Consider the following 22,744-nt stretch of genomic DNA (forward strand, 5'->3'; position numbering starts at 1 on the left):
ACAACAGGGTATACCTAACTAAGAAAACAGTGCATTAATTTCTAGAATATTACAGTGTTGCAGCTACTTTTATTTAGTTTTTTTAGACTTTAGCTACATATGTGACATCACAGACATTGTCAACCATGAAGATTACAAAATCCGTACATTAGGTTACTCATTTCAGAGTACATTCAGATCATATAAGGGGAAAGAGAAAAAAGTAATAGATGTTGGGAATATATCCCTAGTATTTTAGTTAAAAAAAAACTTGATAAATAACAATTCTGTAACTGGTATGTTGTGTTTAATCATTTAACAGATGTTAGAACACAGTGCATGCTTTCTGCAAAAAACAGTATTTACATATACAATTTCACTCAGGACAAGGGCACATTTTGCAAATAAAATGATGTATGTTGCTTCACCATTAAACATGCAATCTGATGCAGTATTTTGAATAGTACATTTGTTTTTATTTAAAACATCAATGCAAGTAGTAACTAGGTTAGCAACAAATTGGAGGTATCATAGACATTGTCCAAGGTTTTAATGTATTTCCATGGTTTTCTCTGTATCTTCCAGGGCCGTGTGGATTTCCTGCAGCTTATGTTGGATTCTAGAACAACAGATGTTAATAGTTTAAGTGGCGAACAAAAAGGTATGTAGGATTATGTGATTTTTACATGTAAGTACAAAGTTGAAATGTATGCTAAATAAAAGTATTCGGATTAAAATACCTCATCTGTGGTCTGATAAAATAAAATCTAAATTGCTTAAAGGAGCAGCATTTGAATTAAATTTATTTATAACACGGGAGTGTTGATGAAACTCCTGGTCCCCTTTTGCCCCCTTTTCTTTAAAACAAGGGTTACCTTACCTCCAATCCAGTGATGAGATGGTTTCTCTCTGCTCTACCCGCCTAGAGATTATCGGTCCTGATCTCCCAGGCAAGAGTCTTCAAATTTGTGCTGGAGCACAAAACTATCATAAAGGGAAACCTCTTGGCTGTCTAATAACTGGGAGGAAGCATCTTAGCACCTTCATAAAAGTGTCAAAACTAAATAAATGCATTACAGAAAGCATGTCAAACCCGCGGGCCGCATTCGGCCATCTTTGCGGCCTGGCGAGCCGCGAGTACATGCTTAGTGTTGAAGCAGAGTAGGCACCTGCTTTCTCCACATTGAAAATGTACCGGCCGGAGAGGAAGCAGGATGCTGGCAGCTCAGTCTTCGTGCTCCTCACTGCTCCCTCACGCGCGCCGTCTGTAGTGATGCTGGGTGTCGGAATATATTCCGGCACCGAGCATCACTAAACTGCGCACGTGAGGGAGCAGTGAGCAGCAGGAAGGAGATTTCTAGATAGAACACCCCCACTGGACCCCAGGGAATGATGTGAGTGTGTGGAAAAATGTGTAAATGTGTGTGTCTGTCAGTCTGGGTGTGTCTGTCAGTGAGTGTGTGAGTGTCTGTCAGTGTGTCAGTGAGTGTGTCTGCTGTTTTTTTGTTTTTTTTATACTGTACTTTTCAAAATCTAAGTTTTTATGAAAATTTTAATTTAGTTTTTTCTTTTGTGGCCCACATAAACTTAAACCTTGTTTATTTGGCCCGTGCTAGACTTTGAGTTTGACATGCTTGCATTACAGCCTCCCACACCCAATATTTTTTTATTTTTTATTTTTCACCTTTTCATTCATCCACTGTGAATCCATACAACCAATTGGGCACTGTGAGTTAAGAGGGGGTGGGGAAGTACTATGTACTATACTCTGTGGTGCTGGAAGTACCTTCATGTCTTTCCTCACTTTATCCCCTTTGTACTTATGAAGTAATTTTGTCTTTGAGATCTCAATTTGTTTTCCTTGCCTTGACTTCTACATGCTACTGCTGTGCTAGTAAAACTCTGCTAAATTTCTACATTTGGGATATGGGCCCAGAGTCGGATCTACAAGGATGGTCACATGCACTGCAGATATGAATGATTTGGGAGTTGCTGTCGCTGTTCTCACAACTACAAATGATACAAGTCAACCAGGTTTGCAAAGTCAGAATGCAGAATAAGCTGGTGGGAAAGGATTTCTGGGACACAGTGGAAGAGTCTCCACCAGCAGCTGACGCAGAAAAAATTCACAGGAAGAAAAAAGACAGAAGAGCAAGAGTTGAGATCTCCACTTATGTGATTAACAGTTGTGGGAAGGCTGAGAAGAATTACATGGAAGTAGCAGTCTAAATTAGGCATGTGCATGGGAAAATTTGTCGGTTCGGTTCTACATTCCGAAATTCGGGACTTTGGCAATTCGTCACTTCGACACTTCGGCAACTTCGACAATTCGTCACTTCGGCAATTCGACACTTCGGCAACTTCGCCACTTCGGGACTTCGGAATTTCGGAACTTCTCTTGCAGCCGCTTGGTAGATAACTCCCTAATTCCCACGGTATTAGGGAGTTATCTACCAAAAGGCTGAAAGACCTAAATTGTTCTTTCAGCCAAATGTACTAATACTAAGTAAAGATTACTTAGTATTAGTAAATTATGCCCCTACTCGCTATACCGCGAGTAGGGGCATCTCTAGTAAATAGTGAGCAACCAGTGGCTGCTCACTGTTAACATTTTTTTTGTTTTTTTTAAAAAGGCCCCCCTCCCGGCTTTTAAACTAAAAGTCTATTGCCCCCCCAACCCCCACCCCTGAGCGGCGGGTGCAGGCCCTAAATTAGAATAAGGGGGGGGGACCTAATGTCCTCCCCCTGGTCCCCACCCCTGAGCAGTGGGTGGGGGCCCTAAAAACTAATTAGGGGGGACCTAATGTCCTCCCCCCTGGCCCCCACCCCTGAGCGGTGGGTGGGGCCCTACATTAGAATGAGGGGGGCACCTAGTGTCCTCCCCCTGGCCCCCACCACTGAGCGGTGGGTGGGGGCCCTAAATGTTAATTAGAGGAAGGACCTAATGTCCTCCCACCTGGCCCCCACTCCTGAGCAGTGGGTGGGGGCCCTAAATTAGAATGAGGGGGGGACCTAATGTCCTCCCCCCTGGCCCCCACCCCTGTGCGGTGGGTGGGGGCCCTAAATTAGAATGAGGGGGGACACCTAATGTCCTCTCCCCTGGCCCCCACCCCTGAGTGGTGGGTGGGGGCCCTAAATACCAATGGGGGGGACCTATTGTCCTCCCCCCCCGGCCCCCACTCCTGAGCGGCGGATGGGGGCCCTAAATAAAAAATTAAACCCCCGTCCCCAGGTGACTAGGGGTCCCCAAACCCATAGTCACGCCCCTCCCCCCAAAAATTAACCCCTCCCTACCCCCCTCACCCTAAAAATAGTGAGGAGGGACCATTAGGTAAACCTATTAAAAAATAAAATAAAACTTACCATTTGATGTTTTCTTTCTTCTAAAATCATCTTTTTTTAGCCCAAAAAAAGGCCAAATAAAAAGCCATAATAACCGACGCACTTTAAGAAAAAAACGAAAAAAAACGAGCGCAACAACAAAATATCCATCTTCACCCGGCGAGGGCTCCGCGCAGACTGAGCTCTGCAGGGCGGGGGAAGGCTTATCAAGCCTTGCCCTGCCCTGCAATTAGGCTCAGAGCACTCTGATTGGTGGGTTTAAGCCATCCAATCAGAGTGCTCTGACAGGTAAATGAAGAGACTGACAGGTAAGTCTCTACATTTACCTGTCACAGCACTCTGATTGGTTGGCTTGAAATCCACCAATCAGAGTGCTCTGTGTCATTTTACACAGCGTGAGAAAGTTCTTTGGAATTTTCCCACGCTGTGTAATTTGACTCATAACACTCTGATTGGTTACTTAATCCACCAATCAGAGTGTTATGAGTCAAATTACACATAGTATTTAGGAGCGGTGGCGGCCTGGGGGGAGGACTTTAGGTCCCCCCCTTATTCTAATTTAGGGCCCCCACCCACCGCTCAGGGGTGGGGGCCAGGGGGGAGGACATTAGGTCCCCCCTAATTAGTTTTTAGGGCCCCCACCCACCGCTCAGGGGTGGGGGGCAGGGGGGAAGGACATTAGGTCCCCCCCTAATTAGTATTTAGGGCCCCAACCCACCGCTCAGTGGTGGGGGCCAGGGGGAGGACATTAGGTCCCCCCTCATTCTAATTTAGGGCCCCCACCCACTGCTCATGGGTGGGGGCTGGGGGGAGGACAATAGGTCCCCCCCCATATTATAATTTAGGGCCCCCACCCACCGCTCATGGGTGGGGGCCAGGGGGAGAACAATAGGTCCCCCCCTTATTTTACTTTAGGGCCCCCACCCGCCGCTCAGGGGCGGGGGCCGGGGGAGGCGCAATAGGTCCCCCATTCAGGTTAGAAGCCCGACCTTGCGTGGCACGGGTGGGGGCTTGAGAGGGGGGACGTGTTTGTTTTTTCTTACAGTGAGCAGCCACAGGTTGCTCACTGTTTAATAGACATGCCCCTACTCGCGGTATAGCGAGTAGGGGCATAATTTACTAATACTAAGTAATCTTTACTTAGTATTGGTAAATTTGGCTGAAAGTCACATTTACATAGACACATATTCGCATGCAACATCGTTCATATGCAGAGAATCGAATGTCTTCATAAAATTAAACCATAATTTTACAGAAAAGAAGAGCATTTCTAATGGTAACAAACTGTTTATACAAGGACGAGGAAACGGTTTCTTAAAATGTGTTGCAAAAGAACTATTTAAAAGAACTGGGACACTTGAAAATGAATCTTTAAAAAATTATAATTACAAAAACCGGGGAGAAGGGTCCCAGTCCGCATACAGGGCTCATAGTCTTAGGGCTTAGCAACAGATGTCTTTATTTAACAAAGTTCACAGAAAGGGGAATAAATCAGTGTGACGGAACTCCCGTACTATGAGTACATCCACCAGGTCAGCTTCCTTTCTGCTACCAGAGACTCTGGAGCACTTCAGACCCAGTCGCCAAAGCTTGACTGGTGTCTCTAAGGATCATTTCCACCAGACCAGGCTGTGGCTCTCTCCTTCCAGGGAGGTATAATCCCCTCTGCCTTTGTCTCTTCTGTTCCTCTCCCAAGCAGGTATTGAAACCTCTCCCTACATTGCCTCCAACTACTGCCTTTACAAAGACACTTGTGGCTCGTAGGCCTAGCTTTTTCTTAACTTGTCCCGGGGATCAGGGACCAGTGCAGCCAGCCAAAAAGCCTGAAAACTCTGTTATTGGGATCTCTGAACACACCAGACAAAACACACAGTTCCCAACGGAACTAACACACAATTCTTTATTTCTGGCCATGTACTAGCCAGAGCCGGTGCAAGGATTTCTGCCGCCCTAGGCAAAGATCCATTTGCTGCCCCCTCATGTCACTCACTCACTTACAGACACACACTGGCAGACACACACACTCACTGACACACACAGAAACTCACTGACACACACAGAAACTCACTGACAGACACACACTTACTGACAGACTTACACTCACTCACTGACAGACTCACACACAGACACTCACTGACATACATACACTCACTCACTGACAGACACACACATACACACAGACACTCACTGACATACATTCACTCACTGACAGACACAGATACTCACAGGCAGACATACACTCACTGACACACACACACTCACTGACAGACAAACACACTCACTGACATACATACACTCTCTCACTGATAGACACACACATAGAGACACTCACTGACAGACACACACAGACACTTACTGACAGACATACACTCACTGACAGACACACACACGCAGACACTCACTGACATACATACACTCTCTCACTGATAGACACACAAACACAATCACTGACATACATACACTCACTCACTGACAGACACACACACACACACAGACACTCACTGACATACATGCACTCGCTGACAAACACACACACACAGGCAGACACTCACTGACATACATACACTCACTAACAGACAGACACACACAAACACACACACAGGCAGACACTCACTGACATACATACACTCACTCACTGACACACACACACAGGCAGGCACTCACTGACAGACACACACACACACACACACAGGCAGACACTCACTGACATACATACACTCACTCACTGACACACACACACAGGCAGACACTCACTGACAGACACACACTGACAGTCAAACACACACACTCACTGACACACGCACACACAGGCAGGCACTCACTGACATACATACACTCACTCACTGGCAGACACTCACTGACAGTCAAACACTCACCTCCCTGGGGTCCAGTGTGGAGCAGCTTCTCACTCCTACGCCCACTGTTTAGTATGCTGGAGCCGGAATGACGTCATATTCTGTCCCTGGCATCACAGACTGCGCGCGAGGGAGGAGTGAGAGGCTGCAAGAACAGCCTCCCTCGCCGCCTGACTTATCCGTCCCCCACTCCTCAGGACAGGTTACCTGCATTTTTTGGCAGAGCAGGCACCTGCCATCAAGGTCTGCCTTACCTAATACAGCTTCGGGGGCGCCTCCACCTTCGGAGGCCTTGTGGATCGGCCTGGCGTTGGGGGCGGCTCAAGAGTCGCTGGCCCAGCGCTGCGGCCCCAGACAGGGGCAGGCAGCCGACCAGGAAACATTCCAGTGGGCGCCCCCAGCAGGCCGGCACCCTAGGCAAATGCCTAGTTCGCCTAACGGTGGCGCCGGCCCTGGTACTAGCCTTTGTGCCTTGTCCTTAACCCCTTAAGGACACATGACATGTCTGACACGTCATGATTCCATTTTATTCCAGAAGTTTGGTCCTTAAGGGGTTAAACGTGGTGAAAAGCATTTAAAAAAAATATCTTGAACATTGCAAAACAAGCCATTATAATTAATACATAAAATATATAATACAAGTTCCTTTTTCAAACACAATAAAAAGCAACAATATATACATTTATTTGTTGCACTAATTTGCATATCAGCATTATGTAAATGTTCAAATTTCTATTCTGTTAACAGAGGGCGTTGCAGAGTTATTTCACTAAGAATGCATTGCTTGTAAATCGCTTGCTATCATCACAAGTCCCTTGCAGGGTTTTTTTGGAACCAGGCCCATAGAATGTGGGCAAGAGGCTGGCCTTCAAGCCTCTCGAAAAGGCCATGGCATTGGAGCTTTGGTCACAAGCAGTTTAGTGATTTGGTTGAAAATACCGTCTTTTCAGAGAATAAGGTCAGGAATACATGTTTGTGTTACTGACCTTATAGTGTTCCTTTAAAACAAAGGTCTACTAGTATAGAACTACAGTAAGGAATATGTGGACTCAAACAAGTTGCAAGTGCATGGAATGAAAAACTGTAAAATGCTCATAGAACAAAACTTCATTCAGAGTAAAGCAGACCTATGTCTATTTACCAGACAAAGAAATGGAAAATTGAACAAAGAAGTAGCAGTCAAAAGAAACAGTCTTTTATCTCGGAATGCAAGTAGAAAGTCTTGGCAACGGTCATTATCTTCTCAATCAAAGGCACACATTTCTGGACTTAATAGCGCTTATGGATCTTAAGCTGTGTACAAACTTCCCCATGAAGTCTGATGAAAGTGAATCTTTACCTAACAAATATATATATAGAACATTAGTAGGTTGGCTTTTGTACCTAGCTACAACTGGCTGACATGGCCTTGTGTCTACCATGGGAATATTGTGCAGAAAAGTACACTCTCCCAGTCTAAGAGACTCTCAATAGGCTAATGAGATCTCAAGAAATCTGCTCATTTTAAACAAACGTTATCAGCTGTCAGTTTCAAGACTAGTAGGAAATACAGATGCAGACTGGGTTGGAGACTAATCAGTCTTGGAGTTAACTATGGTTTTGTGCTTTGACTCCTGGAATATGTCATTCATGTGTTTCTCTCCACAGCTCTGACAGATGAAGAAATAATGGCGCAATCTCTAATTTTCATATTTGCTGGATATGAGACCACAAGTCTGTCACTGTCCTACCTATTTTACAGTCTAGCAATCCACCCTGATGTCCAGTTTAAGTTGCAAAAAGAAATTGATTCATACCTACCAGACAAAGTGAGAATGTGTTTTATCATTTGGTAGTAAAACTTTATATTTGGGAAATTAGCTAGTGATCCTTTTGTTAACCCCCTTTTGTAAAGCAGATAAAAGCTCAAGATTCATTCATATTATTCCACCAATTAGATTAATCTCCCAATGCAAGTGTTTATGCTTAAACTGCAAAGAATTATGATGAATGTGGCATCTACTGTTTTCAGTGACTTTTCGTGATTTGACCCTAATGCTCTGACTCGACAGTTTATATACTACATATTTATTATATATGTTTTATATATATATATATATATATATATATTTGTAGACATTAGTGTAACTTTCATGTGATATTTTAAGGTTATGTTTACTTAAGTTAATGACATAACCCGTTTTATTTTCAATGTTTGCTGCAGGCCACTCCTACCTATGATACCCTGATGCAGATGGAGTACCTAGATATGGTTATTGAGGAGACCCTCCGGATGTACCCACCAGGTGGAAGGATAGAAAGAGTTGCTAAACAAAATTTTGACATACATGGTGTTACTATACCCAAGGGGACAGTTACAATGATCCCAGCTTATGTGATGCACATGAATCCAGAAATCTGGCCAGAACCTGAAGAGTTCCGTCCTGAAAGGTAACTTGCTGAATGGCATTTGCATTGAACAATGATAGTCAGTTCTGGGTCATTACTTATTTCACATAAAAGGGGACTTGATAAAGGCTCTAAGAGAAGTTGAAACATTGTCTCCACTTCTTTGTTTCAAATAAAAAAGACTTTTTGGCTTTTTAGAAGAAACCTCAGGTGTGCCTGGAATTTTTTTTTCTTCCATTCGATGTCTTCAGGGATTTGCCCTCCCTTTCTGAAACACCCTGCAGGAAGTATTCCCCCCTTTATTAGTGTGTGCATTACACTCGTTTTTGTTGTTGTTTTTTTCAATTTATATATACAAAGCCTTGCAAAAGTATTCACCTCCTTGACTGTTTACCTATTTTGTTACATTACAGCCTGTTCAATGTTTTATTCATCTAAATTTTATGTGATGGATCAGAACACAATAGTCTAAGTTGGTGAAGTGAAATGAGAAAAATATATACATACAACTATTTTTTAAAAATAGAAAACAGAAAATAGGCATATGCTATGTATTCACCCCCTTTGTTATGAAGCCCATAAAAAGCTCTGGTGCAACCAATTACCTTCAGAAGTCACATAATTTGTGAAATGATGTCCACCTGTGTGCAATCTAAGTGTCACATGATCTGTCATTACATATACACACCTTTTTTAAAAGGCCCCAGAGGCTGCAACACCTAAGCAAGAGGCACCACTAACCAAGCACTGCCATGAAGACCAAGGAACTCTCCAAACAAGTAAGGGACAATGTTTTTGAGAAGTACAAGTCAGGGTTAGGTTTTAAAAAAATATCCAAAGCTTTGATGATCCCCAGCACCATCAAATCTATCATAACCAAATGGAAAGAACATGGCACAACAGCAAACCTGCCAAGAGACTGCCGCCCACCAGAACTCACGGACCGGGCAAGGAGGGCATTAATCAGAGATGCAGCACAGAGACCTAAGGTAACCCTGGAGCTACAGAGTTCCACAGCAGAGACTGGAGTATCTGTACATAGGACGACAATAAGCCGTACGCTCCACAGAGTTGGGCTTTATGGCAGAGTGACCAGAAGAAAGCCATTACTTTCAGCAAAAAACTAAATTGCAAGTTTTGAGATTGCGAAAAGGCATGTGGGAAGCCATCCAACTTGAAGGAGCTGGAGCAGTTTTGCAAGGAGGAATGTGCAAAAATCCCATTGGAAAGCTCATAGAAATGTATCCAAAGCGACTTGGAGCTGTGATTGCCACAAAAGGTGGCTCTACAAAGTATTTACTTAGGGGGGGGGGGGTGAATAATTATGCACATTGACTTTTGCTGTTATTTTGTCCTATTTGTTGTTTGCTTCACAATAAAAAAAAAAAAGATCTTCAAAGTTGTGGGCATGTTCTGTAAATGAAATGATGCAAATCCTCAAACAATCCATGTTAATTCCAGGTTGTGAGGCATCAAAACACAAAAAATGCCAAGGGGGTGAATACTTTTGCAAGGCACTGTACACTAATTACAAAATAATATACAGCTAGGCTCTATTGCATGCAATCTTTTATCTTCAGCAATAATTTTAAAAATCCTTTTTGTCACCAGTATGTTTTTGTTTGTTTTTTTGTAACAACTCATTAACCCCTTAAGGACGCATGACGAAAATTTCCGTCATGCAGTATTTTGCTAGCAGGGTCTATTACCTTGCTGGTAACTCTAAGCCCCAGGTATCATTTGATTCCCGGGGCTCCCCTCTCTCACCTGGTTTAAATCCCTGCTCACACTAGGAAACCCAGGTATTATTAGAAACCTGGGGGTCCCCTGTCAGCTGGGGCCATTTTTAGTGGCCCCAGACAGACAGCTGAGCTGCATGCAGAGCTCAAAGTGAGCTCGGCATGCAGCTATTTAAATGGGGATTTAAGTCCCCATAGACAGCAATGTAGTGTGAGCAGGGTTAAATCTCTGCTCACACCAGGAAACCTAGGTATTAATAGATACCTGGGGCTTCCCTCTGTCAGTTGGGGCTATTTTTAGTGGCCCCAGACTTTTTGATGAGCTGCATGCAGTGCTGAAAGTCAGCACTGCATGTAGCCCTTTAAATCCACAAAGAACACTGCAGCTGAACGATCAAACTCAGCTACAGTCATTCTCTCAAGTGATCTCGTGTTTGGGAGACCCTGATGCCCTAATGCCATTCTTATCAGTGCTGGACTTTTTCAGTTGCACCGCACAGATCACATTATAATTAGGGTTACACATGGGATTACGTTATGGGTTAGGATTGTGGTAAGGGTTTATGATTAGCTTGATGGTTAGATTGGGATTAGGATTTGGTTTAGAATTAGGGCTTGGTTTAGGGATTTAGATTGGGATTAAGATTAAGATCGCTACTTTCCAAAGATATACATATGGGGTATATTTGTACTCAGAAGATGTTGCTGAGCACAGCTAAGATAATTTGATGACAGTGGGACAAACAAGATTTTAAAAATATGTGTATGTAAAAATTTTAAAATAAAAATGAATTCCACAAACTTTGAAACAAAATGTCACTTCAATAAAGCTTATAATATTTTATGTGAGAGTCCCCATGGTGTCCACTTTTGTGAATGGTATGCATTGGTGGCGTAATTTAAATATATGAGCAACTAAAATGCCCCAAAATGAAACAAAGACCCATCGTCAATTTGCCATTTAAAAAACAAACAAGAAAAAACTGGACTGGGCCGGGTATGATTTTAGCCCTGTATTTTCACAAAAACCTGGCTAAGGTATACAAAGGGGGTCATTTTGTACTCAGGAAATATAGCTGAGAATAGTTTAGTGATTTAATTTACAGTAACATATATTAAGTTTCCAAAATTAACCACTTAAATACATGTGTGTATAAAAATGCAAAAATAAAACAATATGATAAAATTTGAAAGAATTTGGTGCTAACATAACTGTATAATAAAGCTCAAAATATACCATATGACATAGCCCGTGGTGTCTACATTCACAAATGCATTTATGGGGTAATTTTAACTGTCAAACTACTACAATGCCCTAAACTGTGATATAGACACATCAAATCCATTTATCAAAATTCTAATTGTAAAAACTGTAATGGTCAAGGCTCTTTTAAGGCACTGTAGCTTCACAGGATAGTGGCAAAGACATACATTGGGGTATTGTTTTATTCAGAAGCGTTTGCCGAGCATAATTATGGGGGTTTGATCACAGTGGCACATACCAGACTTGAAAAATGACCCAAAATAATGTAATATGCATGTAAAAAATACAAAATAAAATATTTTACCACATAGTTTGACATAAACTGGTGAAAAATGCCATCACGTTAAGGCACTATATACACCATATGAGATACACTGTAGTGTCTACTTTCACAAATGGTAGGTCCTTGAGGGATAAATTAAACAGTCAAACTGCTACAATGCCCCAAAATGAGACTTGCACCCATCAAATTCATCTATCAAAATTATCACTGTGAAAACTGGAATGATCAGGTCTTTTTTATTGTACTGTAACTTCACAGGATAGTGGCAAAGGCATAGATTGGGGGTATCATTTTACTCAGTAGATATGGCTGAACACAATATGGGGTTTTCTACAGCAGTAAGATACATCAGCTTTATGAAATACACATTAAAAAAACAATTTTACTACACTATTTAGCAGAGATTGGTGGCAAAATGTCTACGTAAAAAGTGTCAGAATACCCTTAGGTAAATAGCCTGTGATGTGTGCTTTATATAAATATATACTTTTGTGTGTAAATTTTGCTTTCTGTGATGGCTATTAAGGTTACAAGACAAACATACCAAATTCTAAAATAGCGCCACATTAAAATTTTATTTTACTCCTTGTATTTTGTGACCTGTAACTTTCAAAATAAACTGAAATCCTAGACATATTATGTACTCTGATAAGCGCACAAATGGTAAGGGTATTTCACGGTAGTAGCAAATCTCTTAATAAAAACATAAAAGCGACATAGCGCTGACCCTATAAAAATTCGTATCCGTACAGGTAATACAAAGGACACTCACAAATTCAGTAGATGTGGTATCCCCACTCAGACTGGAGTTGTATAGAAGGTCCCAACGTTGTAGATCTCCAAAATTGAAGTTCAGGAACCAATATATAGGTAAATTTAATACTATTACATATATATATATATATAAAACCACAACATGGGGGAAAAAGCTAGAATTAACCCCTTAAGGACCCGGGGGGCGGCATTGCACGTCCCTGCCATCCTATGTACTTACCCAGTCGCTGGCGATCCCAGGGAATACCCCTGCTGCCGTTCCGGCCCTCCTGGGCCATGTGATCGCGAGGTCCTTGCAAGGACCTCACGATAAAATGGACGGCATAGCCATCCACAGCAATGCCAGCAGGGGGGGTGCCTGTAATGACAGGTACTCCCCCTGCTGCCTGAAAAAAAAAACTGTTTAAAACAGTGTAAAATACAATTATATATACTTAGATCATATATATATATATATATAAATATAAACAAAGTTAAAATACCGGCACCCAAGGTTTTCCAGAAGCTCCCCAGTGTCCTGATAAAAGCTCCCCAGTGGAGCTGAAACATCAAATTTTTCTTCCGCAATAAATGGAGAAGTAACCTTGAGTGCTGGTATTTTCACTTTGTTTATGATTAAGCCACCAGAGCACCAGGTACTATTTTTCTTTTTTTAGTTGGAGTGCAGGGGTATTTTGTATTTTTATATAAAACCTGTACATGGGGTTACTGTTTTACTCGGAAGACTTTGCTGAATACAAATATTAGTGTTTCAAAACAGTAAAATGTATTACAACGACAGTGAAAGTGAATTTTTTTTGCATTTTTCACACACAAATGGCACTTACACGAACTATATAATTGTTGTGATACGTTTTATTGTTGTGAAACACTAATATTTGTGTTCAGCGAAGCCTCCCGAGTATAACAGTACCTCTCATGTACAGGTTTTATGGTGTTTTCAAACGTTTCAGAGTCAAATATAAGGCTTGCATTTCATTTTTTTCACATTGAAATTCGCCAGATTGGTTACGTTGCCTTTGAGAACGTATGGTAGCCCAGGAATGAGAATTACCTCCATGATGGCATACCATTTGCAATAGTAGACAACCCAAGGTATTGCAAATGGGGTATGCCCAGTCTTTTTTTAGTAGCCACTTAGTCACAGACACTGGCCAAAATGAAAGAGTGGATGAGAGAAGTTGATGTTTTCATCTTCTCCTCCGCCCTCCCTCCCTCTTTCTTGTTTTTTAAAGATCCTCTGTCAAAAAAGCATGTCACACTTATTGAATTATTGCCTGGCAATATTGGGCTGCAAATGCAAAATAAAGTGGACATTCTTTACTAGTACATGATATGTTGGAGTCTAATTTTACTTTATGTGTTTAAAAGTGATGCAAACTATAACAAAATACAAAATGACAAACACAAATTATCTATCTGTCTATCTATCTATCCACCTCATTACCAGAAGACCAATATCTTTGTAACAATTAAATGATGGACATTTGTTTCCTACCCGTTATACAAAGATTTAATCATTCTGTGCTATAAACTGTCCCTTTACCACTAGATTCAGTAAAGAAAATAGAGCAAGCCAAGAACCGTATACATTCCTGCCATTTGGAGATGGACCCAGAAACTGTATTGGTATGAGATTTGCTTTGCTCAGTATGAAACTGGCAATCACTGTCCTACTGCAGAACTTCAACTTCCGGCCTTGCAAAGACACACTGGTGAGAATATATCGTAATAGAGGGAGAGTACAAAACAATAGCATTAATTAAATCACATTATCGTGGGTTTTGTAAATTTTTTTTAGCTTGTTCTTTGCACACATGACACAATGTTTTGTACAAAAAAAAATATTATTTTTTTTCCTGGTGAAAGTAGAAATTAATAAAAATAATTGAGATTTACACTGATCAGCCACAAAATTAAAACCACTGACAGGTGAAGTAAATAACTGATTATATCATTAAAATGGCACCCGTCAAGAACTAGTATATATTAGGCAGCAAAAGAATAGTCAGTACTTGAATTTCATGTGTTGGAAGCAGGAAACATAGGGAAGTGAAAAGATCTGAGTGACTTTGACAAGGCCCAAATACTGATGGCTAGACGACTGGGTCAGGGCAACTCCCAAATGGCAAGTCTTGTGGGGTGTTGCCGGTTAGTACCAACCAATAGTACTGCATGGAAGGACAACCGGTGAACTGGCGTCTTGGTCATGAGTGTCCAAGTCTCACTGATGCATGTGGGGAGTGAAGGCAAGTCCATTTGGTCCAATCACACAAAATAACTACTGTAGCTTAAAATGTGGAAAAACTTAATACTGGCCATGATAGAAAGGTGTTAGAACACACAGTGCATTGCAATTTGCTGCATATGGTGCTGCATATAAACAAACCGGTTATGGTGCCCATGATAACCCCTGAACGCCGTCAGTGGGGGCTTGCTCATCAAAACTGGTCCATGGAGCAATGAAAGAAGGTTGCCTGGTCTGATGGATCATATTTTTTTTTTAGATCAAGTGGATAACTGAGTGCATGTGTGTTGTTTACCTGGTGAAGAGATGGCCGCATAATGCACTATGGGAAGAATGTAGTCCGGTGGAGCACTGTTATGCTATGAATGAAACAGAATATGTAACACACTCCTTCAAAATGGATAAATTAATCTGGAAGTGAAAACAGTATATAAGAGTTTATTTTGTGGGTACTTACGACTCCAACATCTGAAAAAAGCAAGTCACTCCCAAGATATGCACTACACTTAAGTCCTTCTTGGTTCAAACGTCCTAGTGACTGTTCTCTGTTTTGTTCTTGAAGCTACTTCAGTGTCATGCTCCTCCCACTCTATTTTCTTCTGTTTTCTCTTCCAATTCATAGATTTGTGAAAAAATGTGGAGGCATTGCTCTTCATTTGTCCATCACCTACAGACATATCATTGTCAATTGATGTTTCTCCTCCATACCTCCTGGAGTCGAGTGTAGAAGCAGAGCTGTAGAGACATCACTGACATTTCCGTTGAAATTATTGTGATGACAGCCTTTAAAAGCAACTCTTTCGAATTTTTGACAATATGTATCTAGTGGCTGAATTTGATATCAATATTTTTGTATATATATTTTTTTATATATTGCTACATGATTGAATTAGGTCATTTTGAACAACTTTTTTCTAATGTTTAGGCAACTTACCCATTTATTGTGAAACAGTTAGGAGGAGGTGTGTTCTACCAGGTGTTGCAGGCTATTTAACTTGCCTTGAGAACTAAGCTTAAATGTCTTGAAAATGTTTTTTTTTAAACAAAACGCATAGGCATGTAAGAATTTGCTGCTTCCTCTCATTTTTGCTACACACTGCAGAGCTCAACATGGTCCTGGCATATATGTGGATGTTATGTTTGACACATACCACCTACCTAGAGATTGTTGTTAGCAACGTACACCCTTTCATGGTAATGGTGTTACCTGGTGGCAGTGGCTCTACAGAAATTGTTTAGGGGTGGTTTTAGGAACATAACAAAGAGTTCAAGGTGTTGCCTTGGCCTCCAAATTCACCAGATCTCAATCCGATGTGCTGGAACAACAAATCTGAACAATAAAGGCCCTACCTTGCAACTTGCAGGACATAGAGAATCTGCAGCTAATGCCTTGGTGCTAGATACTAAATGACATGTTTAGAGGTCTTGTAGATCCCATTCTTTGCATCAGAGCTGTTTTGGCACCACCAGCGGGGTGGGCACGATATTGGGCAGGTGGTTTTAATTTTGTGACTGATTTAATGTAAACGGTGATCAAAGAAGTTAGGATCACACCTTTTAACAAAGCCTTGATTACATCATACCCCTTTGATAGAACACAGAGTGTGGATATAAGACATCTAGAGAATATTCTTTGTTTTTGTCAAGACCATCCTGTGTGAAACAGAGAAGTCAATCTGATTGATTGGTTGATTGAGTGGGTGGGTGGGGTTAGTATAAATGATGGCAGACACAAATAGCATGTCATTCCCATCAAACTTATGCAAACCAAGTAATTCATATCCCAGGGCCAGTATACATTTATTTTTATTTTTTTACAGATCCCAATGGAGTTTAGCACGCAAGGCTTCTTGCAGCCAAAGAAACCAATTGTGCTGCAGGTCATCTCACGGACATCAGAGGAGTAAGCAGAGAATCGATGCAGACTGCATGATGGAATTAAGGCCTGGTCTAAGAACTGGACTGGCTGTTTAACATTAGAAACTCTGTGTAAATGAAAGCTATTTTCTAACAACATGTACACTTTTTTCATCCTGTGGAATCAGTACTAATATTTTGAATTGTACAACAGCTTAAGCTAGGCTTTTACTTTTATTAACCCTTTCATAGAAAAAAAACATTTTCTTTATATTTAGAAGACTTAGGAGGCAAGATTAATGCAAAATTGCATTCTATTATCCTTTAATCTATATAATTTTCCTATCCGTGATACATACAATCTTCCTGTCATAATAAATCCACAGTTGTAACAACCAATTTTAGTTGTTAACCCCTATATTATGCCTGACATGTATTTATATGGTCAACATCCAAACTTTAAACCTAATCTATGAGCATGATTTTTTAAATCATCCATTAGGTGATCTTATGCGGCTACATTGGTCCCAGGAGTTAGAGAATAGCCGTGGATCCATGAATCTGCTTGATTCCATTAACCATCCCTATGTGATCCAACTTGTATCCTGCCTTGAGCATGTGGGACTTTAAGTCTTCTCTGCCTCATCTAAGTAAATCAGGAATTTTAGTACATGGTGATTATTTGAACCAGCTTTAAAAGGTCTCACTTTCAGTTGTAGTGATTATATTATAAAATATTTTATTTGTTTTAGTTTACATATTTTTCAGTAAATATTGACACCTTCCTTAAAGGAACACTGCATGCAACATTGCAATGTCATTGAAAGCAAGTTGTTGTGATGCCAGGAAGTCGCTGGTGCTGATTTACCTTTAGGGGTAAACCATTCATGCACCTCTGCCCTTAAGCTTTCTGAAGGTTGAGGCAGGGGCACCACTGATTGGTTTAGTGTCTACTGACCACTGTACGCTAACCAATAGCTCCCCATTCATAAAATAGTTTGAAAAAGATATGTACTGTACTTCCGTATCTTCCTTCATGAATATTTTCATAAAGTGGAAGGACAGTGGGACAAAATGAATGGGCATTCGAGAACATGGGGTTAAACCATGCATAAACTGTTTAATTGCTTAAGTTAAGCCAGTGCCTGGGACCTCCTGGATCCATAACAACTACTTCATTTTGATTGTCATTATGGTGCCCAAATTGCTCATTTAATGATAACATGGTATGCCTACTTTCAAAAATAACTTTAATTGTCCTTAACAATGATCTTTCTCACATATTAGTTGGTTTCAAAGATTAGACCTTTATAAATGTGAACATCCAGCTATATTAATTGAACTTCTGCGAAACTCCATATTATCATCGTTCTCTCTGTAATAAATTCCTTGAAGTCTTTCTTAATAAAATATATTTTCAGTGATTTGAACCCAAGACTGAATTTAGAAATGTTTACTTTATTGAAAGAAGAGGATGATCTCAGCCTTCTAGATTTCCAGAATATGCCACTGCTGCACAGCTTTCATTTGTAGTTAGAAAATCAAAGCTCCTTAAAGGAACATTGTAGTACCCATAACTACTTCAATAGATTGAAGAGGTTATGGTGCCTGGAGTCTATGGGTGCCTGGTCCCGCATAAGTGTTTAATGGTTTACACATTGTTTAGTAGAGATTCTTGGTCCCGGCAGCATGAAGCCTGGCTACCAATAACAAAATGGTGAAGATGGATCTGTGCTCCATTTCATTCGATACCAGGCAGCTCTCATTCAGTCACTGCCCCAGTCCCTGGTATAAACTGGCACAAAGTGGAACCATACCTTTGCCTCTGCCATATGTCATTGTCACAGGCTTCAGGCTGTTATAGACTGAGAAGCTCTACGAAACTGTCCATAAACAGTTTAGCAGTAATGCAGGATTCATCACCCCAAAGACTTACAAGTACTTAAGACTTACAAGTAATTTAATCTTGAAGTTGTTATGATGTCCACATTGTTTTTTCAAAAATGTGGACTCAAGAAGAACAGATTTTTCATCCAGATATCCAAGAAGAGATTTGGTTTTGGATCCCTCCCTTATAAAAGAGACATGGCTTTATTAATCTGTATTAATTGATTAATGTTAACTTAAAGGGTTACTCCAGGTACAGTGATCTGAAGTAGTCATAGCGCTTGCCTGGAGTCTGTATGTGCAGCATCTCACTTTGTAAAACTGCACCTACCATGTTTAAACCCTATTAGAGTTTCAAGCTGGAGAATGTCAATTCTGTGCACGTTGGATGAGCAGAATCTAATTCAGCCAGTAAATGAAAAGCAGGATCGGCATCCAGCTTCTGCAACTCTGCAAAACCCAGATGCTGTAAAGCCTGGTCTAAGGACCTTCGGCATCTGGCAGATTGTTGTAATACAGTTTGCCCCATTATCAAGGAATGACTCCAGGGTACTCCTAACAACATAGCCACTACAGCAGCCGCACCAGCCCCTCCCTCCTTATTTCCCTCCCCTCCCCTCCTTATTTCCCTCGGCTGTCACAGTCCGAGGGGAAATCATGTAAAGGGAATTTGTGCAATGATTAGGGTTGTCTGCCCACCTTGAAATTTCCACTCCGGCCCTGATTATAGCCCCTGGAGCGGACTCTGGGTAACCTCTGCTATTTTCCCTCTCAGCCAGACTGGAACCATTGTGTGATAAAGCTTGTATCCCCCCAGTAACTAGACAATACATAGTTCTGGGAGTCACCAGCTTTATTCAGGCCAAACACGCTCAATTTATACACAGACCCTGCAACAAGGGAGGGTCTCCATACAGAAACATAGCAAGCCACTCCCTGGCATTCCTGTGTTTGGGAGATAATTGAGTCAGAAAACTATAACTCAATTATCTCTCAGTTACAGGGAAACATACATAAAATTCATATAATACCCCAAATGTACCCCCAATATTAACAGGAACAGGAAGAGAGATTACCACTAGTATAATAGTCTTTATTAGTAATAGCTGCACACTTCTACATATACACTATCGTGAAAAATATAATAAATAACGTAAACAAATAAAAAAATAAATTAATGTGAATTAAAATAGGAGGGAATCCCTATAAAGATTACTAAGCTTGATATCATACATATGAAAAGTTACTCTGTATACTAGTCTTTTCTCACCTTATTTCATACTTTTCTTATTTTTCCTCGTCTATTTTCATGCTATTTCTATTTTTCTTGTCCCTTGCATTTCAAGGGACGGGTATGTTTCTTTGCCAGGCATAATCAAGCTGATAGAGGAACGGGGAATCCCCACGAGTAGGTTTGGATGTAAGATATAGGGTTCGCAAGGGGCCCCATGCACCGCCCTAATGCCTGAATCAGAATTAACATATCTCGATGGGGTAACGGTTGTGCGGGGATGCTAGAAGGCATTAGCGTAAGCCCGAATGTTCCTGTACACTCGTTTTCATCTGTTGAGTAAAGATAAAGTATTTTTCAAAAAATAACAAAACTCCTTGACAAGTAGCCAACTAAGCTTAAATATCTAATGTATAGGACACTGTATAAATACGTATAAACATGTTGTACAATGTTGGGCTTTTGCACAAGCCGTATACACTATTATCTGCATGCTTATCTTGTCGAGATGAAAAATAAAGAATTTAAAAAAAAAAAGAAAAGTTACTCTGTATATAAATATATTTATATCACAATTTAACAGTCTTCAAGGATAACAGTAACTCCTTATATTAAGACACATTAGGTATTGAGCTATGTAGATATTTATAGTTATATTAACACACTAGGTGTCTCCTGAGTAAACAAAAGATTAAAAAGCACCTGTGGTCCTCAGTGATGGTATATTTCAAACAACTAAAGTGGTTATAGTACCAATCTCACTCTGCTTCATTGGAAACCTAACAGCACAAGAGGGAATCCCTATAACAAGTACTAAGCTTGATATCATGCATGTGACAAGTCACTCTGTATATTTATGAACTTTAGATTAAAGTCTATATCACAATTTAGAGGATATGTCTTCCTCATCGCGACCAAGGACGTATCAGGTATGTCCGACAAAAAACGGTCCTTAAGTACGTCCGTGGGGAATTAGAGCGCTGGAAGCAATCATGATCGCTTCCAGCAGCTCTAAAGGCATCGCAGCATTGCCTTGATGTCAAGACATCGCTGCAATACCCCCTCACTGCCGGGCCGCCGGACAACACCGGGTGATCGCTTACCCCGGATTGATCACTTCTGGGTTGCTCCATGTGGAGCCAGGCAGTGAGGCAGAGCATCGGAAGCCATGAGGCAGGTTTCCGATGCTCTGCCTGTACTGAGTGCCTCGAGGGGTCGAGGCACTAAGTAAAGTAAATAAATTAAATTAAAAATATTTTATTAAACCCCTTCCCTCCCTCCCTCTCCCATGTACTTCTCTCTCCCATGTACTTACCGATAGCTGCTGTTTCCCCGCCGGTGATCGGTCTTCTTCTATGGGGGGACTGTCTGACAGCCCAGACAGTCCCCACTCTGCAACTTAGGACTCCCAGGGGCCATGTGACCGCTCTTTTAGAGTGTCCACATTGCTGCCACCAGGCAGTCCCCCTGCTGGTAAAAAAAAAATTATTAAAAAAAATTAATACATAAAAAAAAATTATATATATATATATAGATATATAATAAGTATTTACGCTATATATAATGTCATACTAAGTGTATTTTTTTATTTATATATATATATATATATATATATATATATATATATATATACAGGGAGTGCAGAATTATTAGGCAAGTTGTATTTTTGAGGATTAATTTTATTATTGAACAACAACCATGTTCTCAATGAACCCATACAACTCATTAATATCAAAGCTGAATATTTTTGGAAGTAGTTTTTAGTTTGTTTTTAGTTTTAGCTATTTTAGGGGGATATCTGTGTGTGCAGGTGACTATTACTGTGCATAATTATTAGGCAACTTAACAAAAAACAAATATATACCCATTTGAATTATTTATTTTTACCAGTGAAACCAATATAACATCTCAACATTCACAAATATACATTTCTGACATTCAAAAACAAAACAAAAACAAATCAGTGACCAATATAGCCACCTTTCTTTGCAAGGACACTCAAAAGCCTGCCATCCATGGATTCTGTCAGTGTTTTGATCTGTTCACCATCAACATTGCGTGCAGAAGCAACCACAGCCTCCCAGACACTGTTCAGAGAGGTGTACTGTTTTCCCTCCTTGTAAATCTCACATTTGATGATGGACCACAGGTTCTCAATGGGGTTCAGATCAGGTGAACAAGGAGGCCATGTCATTAGATTTTCTTCTTTTATACCCTTTCTTGCCAGCCACGCTGTGGAGTACTTGGACGCGTGTGATGGAGCATTGTCCTGCATGAAAATCATGTTTTTCTTGAAGGATGCAGACTTCTTCCTGTACCACTGCTTGAAGAAGGTGTCTTCCAGAAACTGGCAGTAGGACTGGGAGTTGAGCTTGACTCCATCCTCAACCCGAAAAGGCCCCACAAGCTCATCTTTGATGATACCAGCCCAAACCAGTACTCCACCTCCACCTTGCTGGCGTCCGAGTCGGACTGGAGCTCTCTGCCCTTTACCAATCCAGCCACGGGCCCATCCATCTGGCCCATCAAGACTCACTCTCATTTCATCAGTCCATAAAACCTTAGAAAAATCAGTCTTGAGATATTTCTTGGCCCAGTCTTGACGTTTCAGCTTGTGTGTCTTTTTCAGTAGTGGTCGTCTTTCAGCCTTTCTTACCTTGGCCATGTCTCTGAGTATTGCACACCTTGTGCTTTTGGGCACTCCAGTGATGTTGCAGCTCTGAAATATGGCCAAACTGGTGGCAAGTGGCATCTTGGCAGCTGCACGCTTGACTTTTCTCAGTTCATGGGCAGTTATTTTGCGCCTTGGTTTCTCCACACGCTTCTTGCGACCCTGTTGACTATTTTGAATGAAACGCTTGATTGTTCGATGATCACGCTTCAGAAGCTTTGCAATT

At 41.0% G+C, this 22,744-nt stretch overlaps 1 protein-coding gene across 1 annotated transcript in view; it reads left to right on the top strand.

Moving 5' to 3' along the window:
• The window catches only part of LOC134587014 (cytochrome P450 3A9-like), a 38,360-nt gene extending 20,196 nt beyond the window's left edge, over nt 1–18,164 (top strand). Inside the window, exons 9-13 of the mRNA XM_063443057.1 lie at nt 565–640; nt 7,824–7,984; nt 8,380–8,606; nt 14,177–14,339; nt 16,693–18,164. Of these exons, the coding sequence (XP_063299127.1) occupies nt 565–640; nt 7,824–7,984; nt 8,380–8,606; nt 14,177–14,339; nt 16,693–16,779 (714 nt within the window). The 3' untranslated portion in view covers nt 16,780–18,164. The remainder of the gene's footprint in view (nt 1–564; nt 641–7,823; nt 7,985–8,379; nt 8,607–14,176; nt 14,340–16,692) is intronic.
• The last annotated feature ends 4,580 nt before the right edge of the window (nt 18,165–22,744 follow it).

The sequence above is a fragment of the Pelobates fuscus genome, chromosome 2 (genome assembly GCF_036172605.1).
Source record: "Pelobates fuscus isolate aPelFus1 chromosome 2, aPelFus1.pri, whole genome shotgun sequence".
NCBI classification, from domain to species: Eukaryota; Metazoa; Chordata; class Amphibia; order Anura; family Pelobatidae; genus Pelobates; species Pelobates fuscus.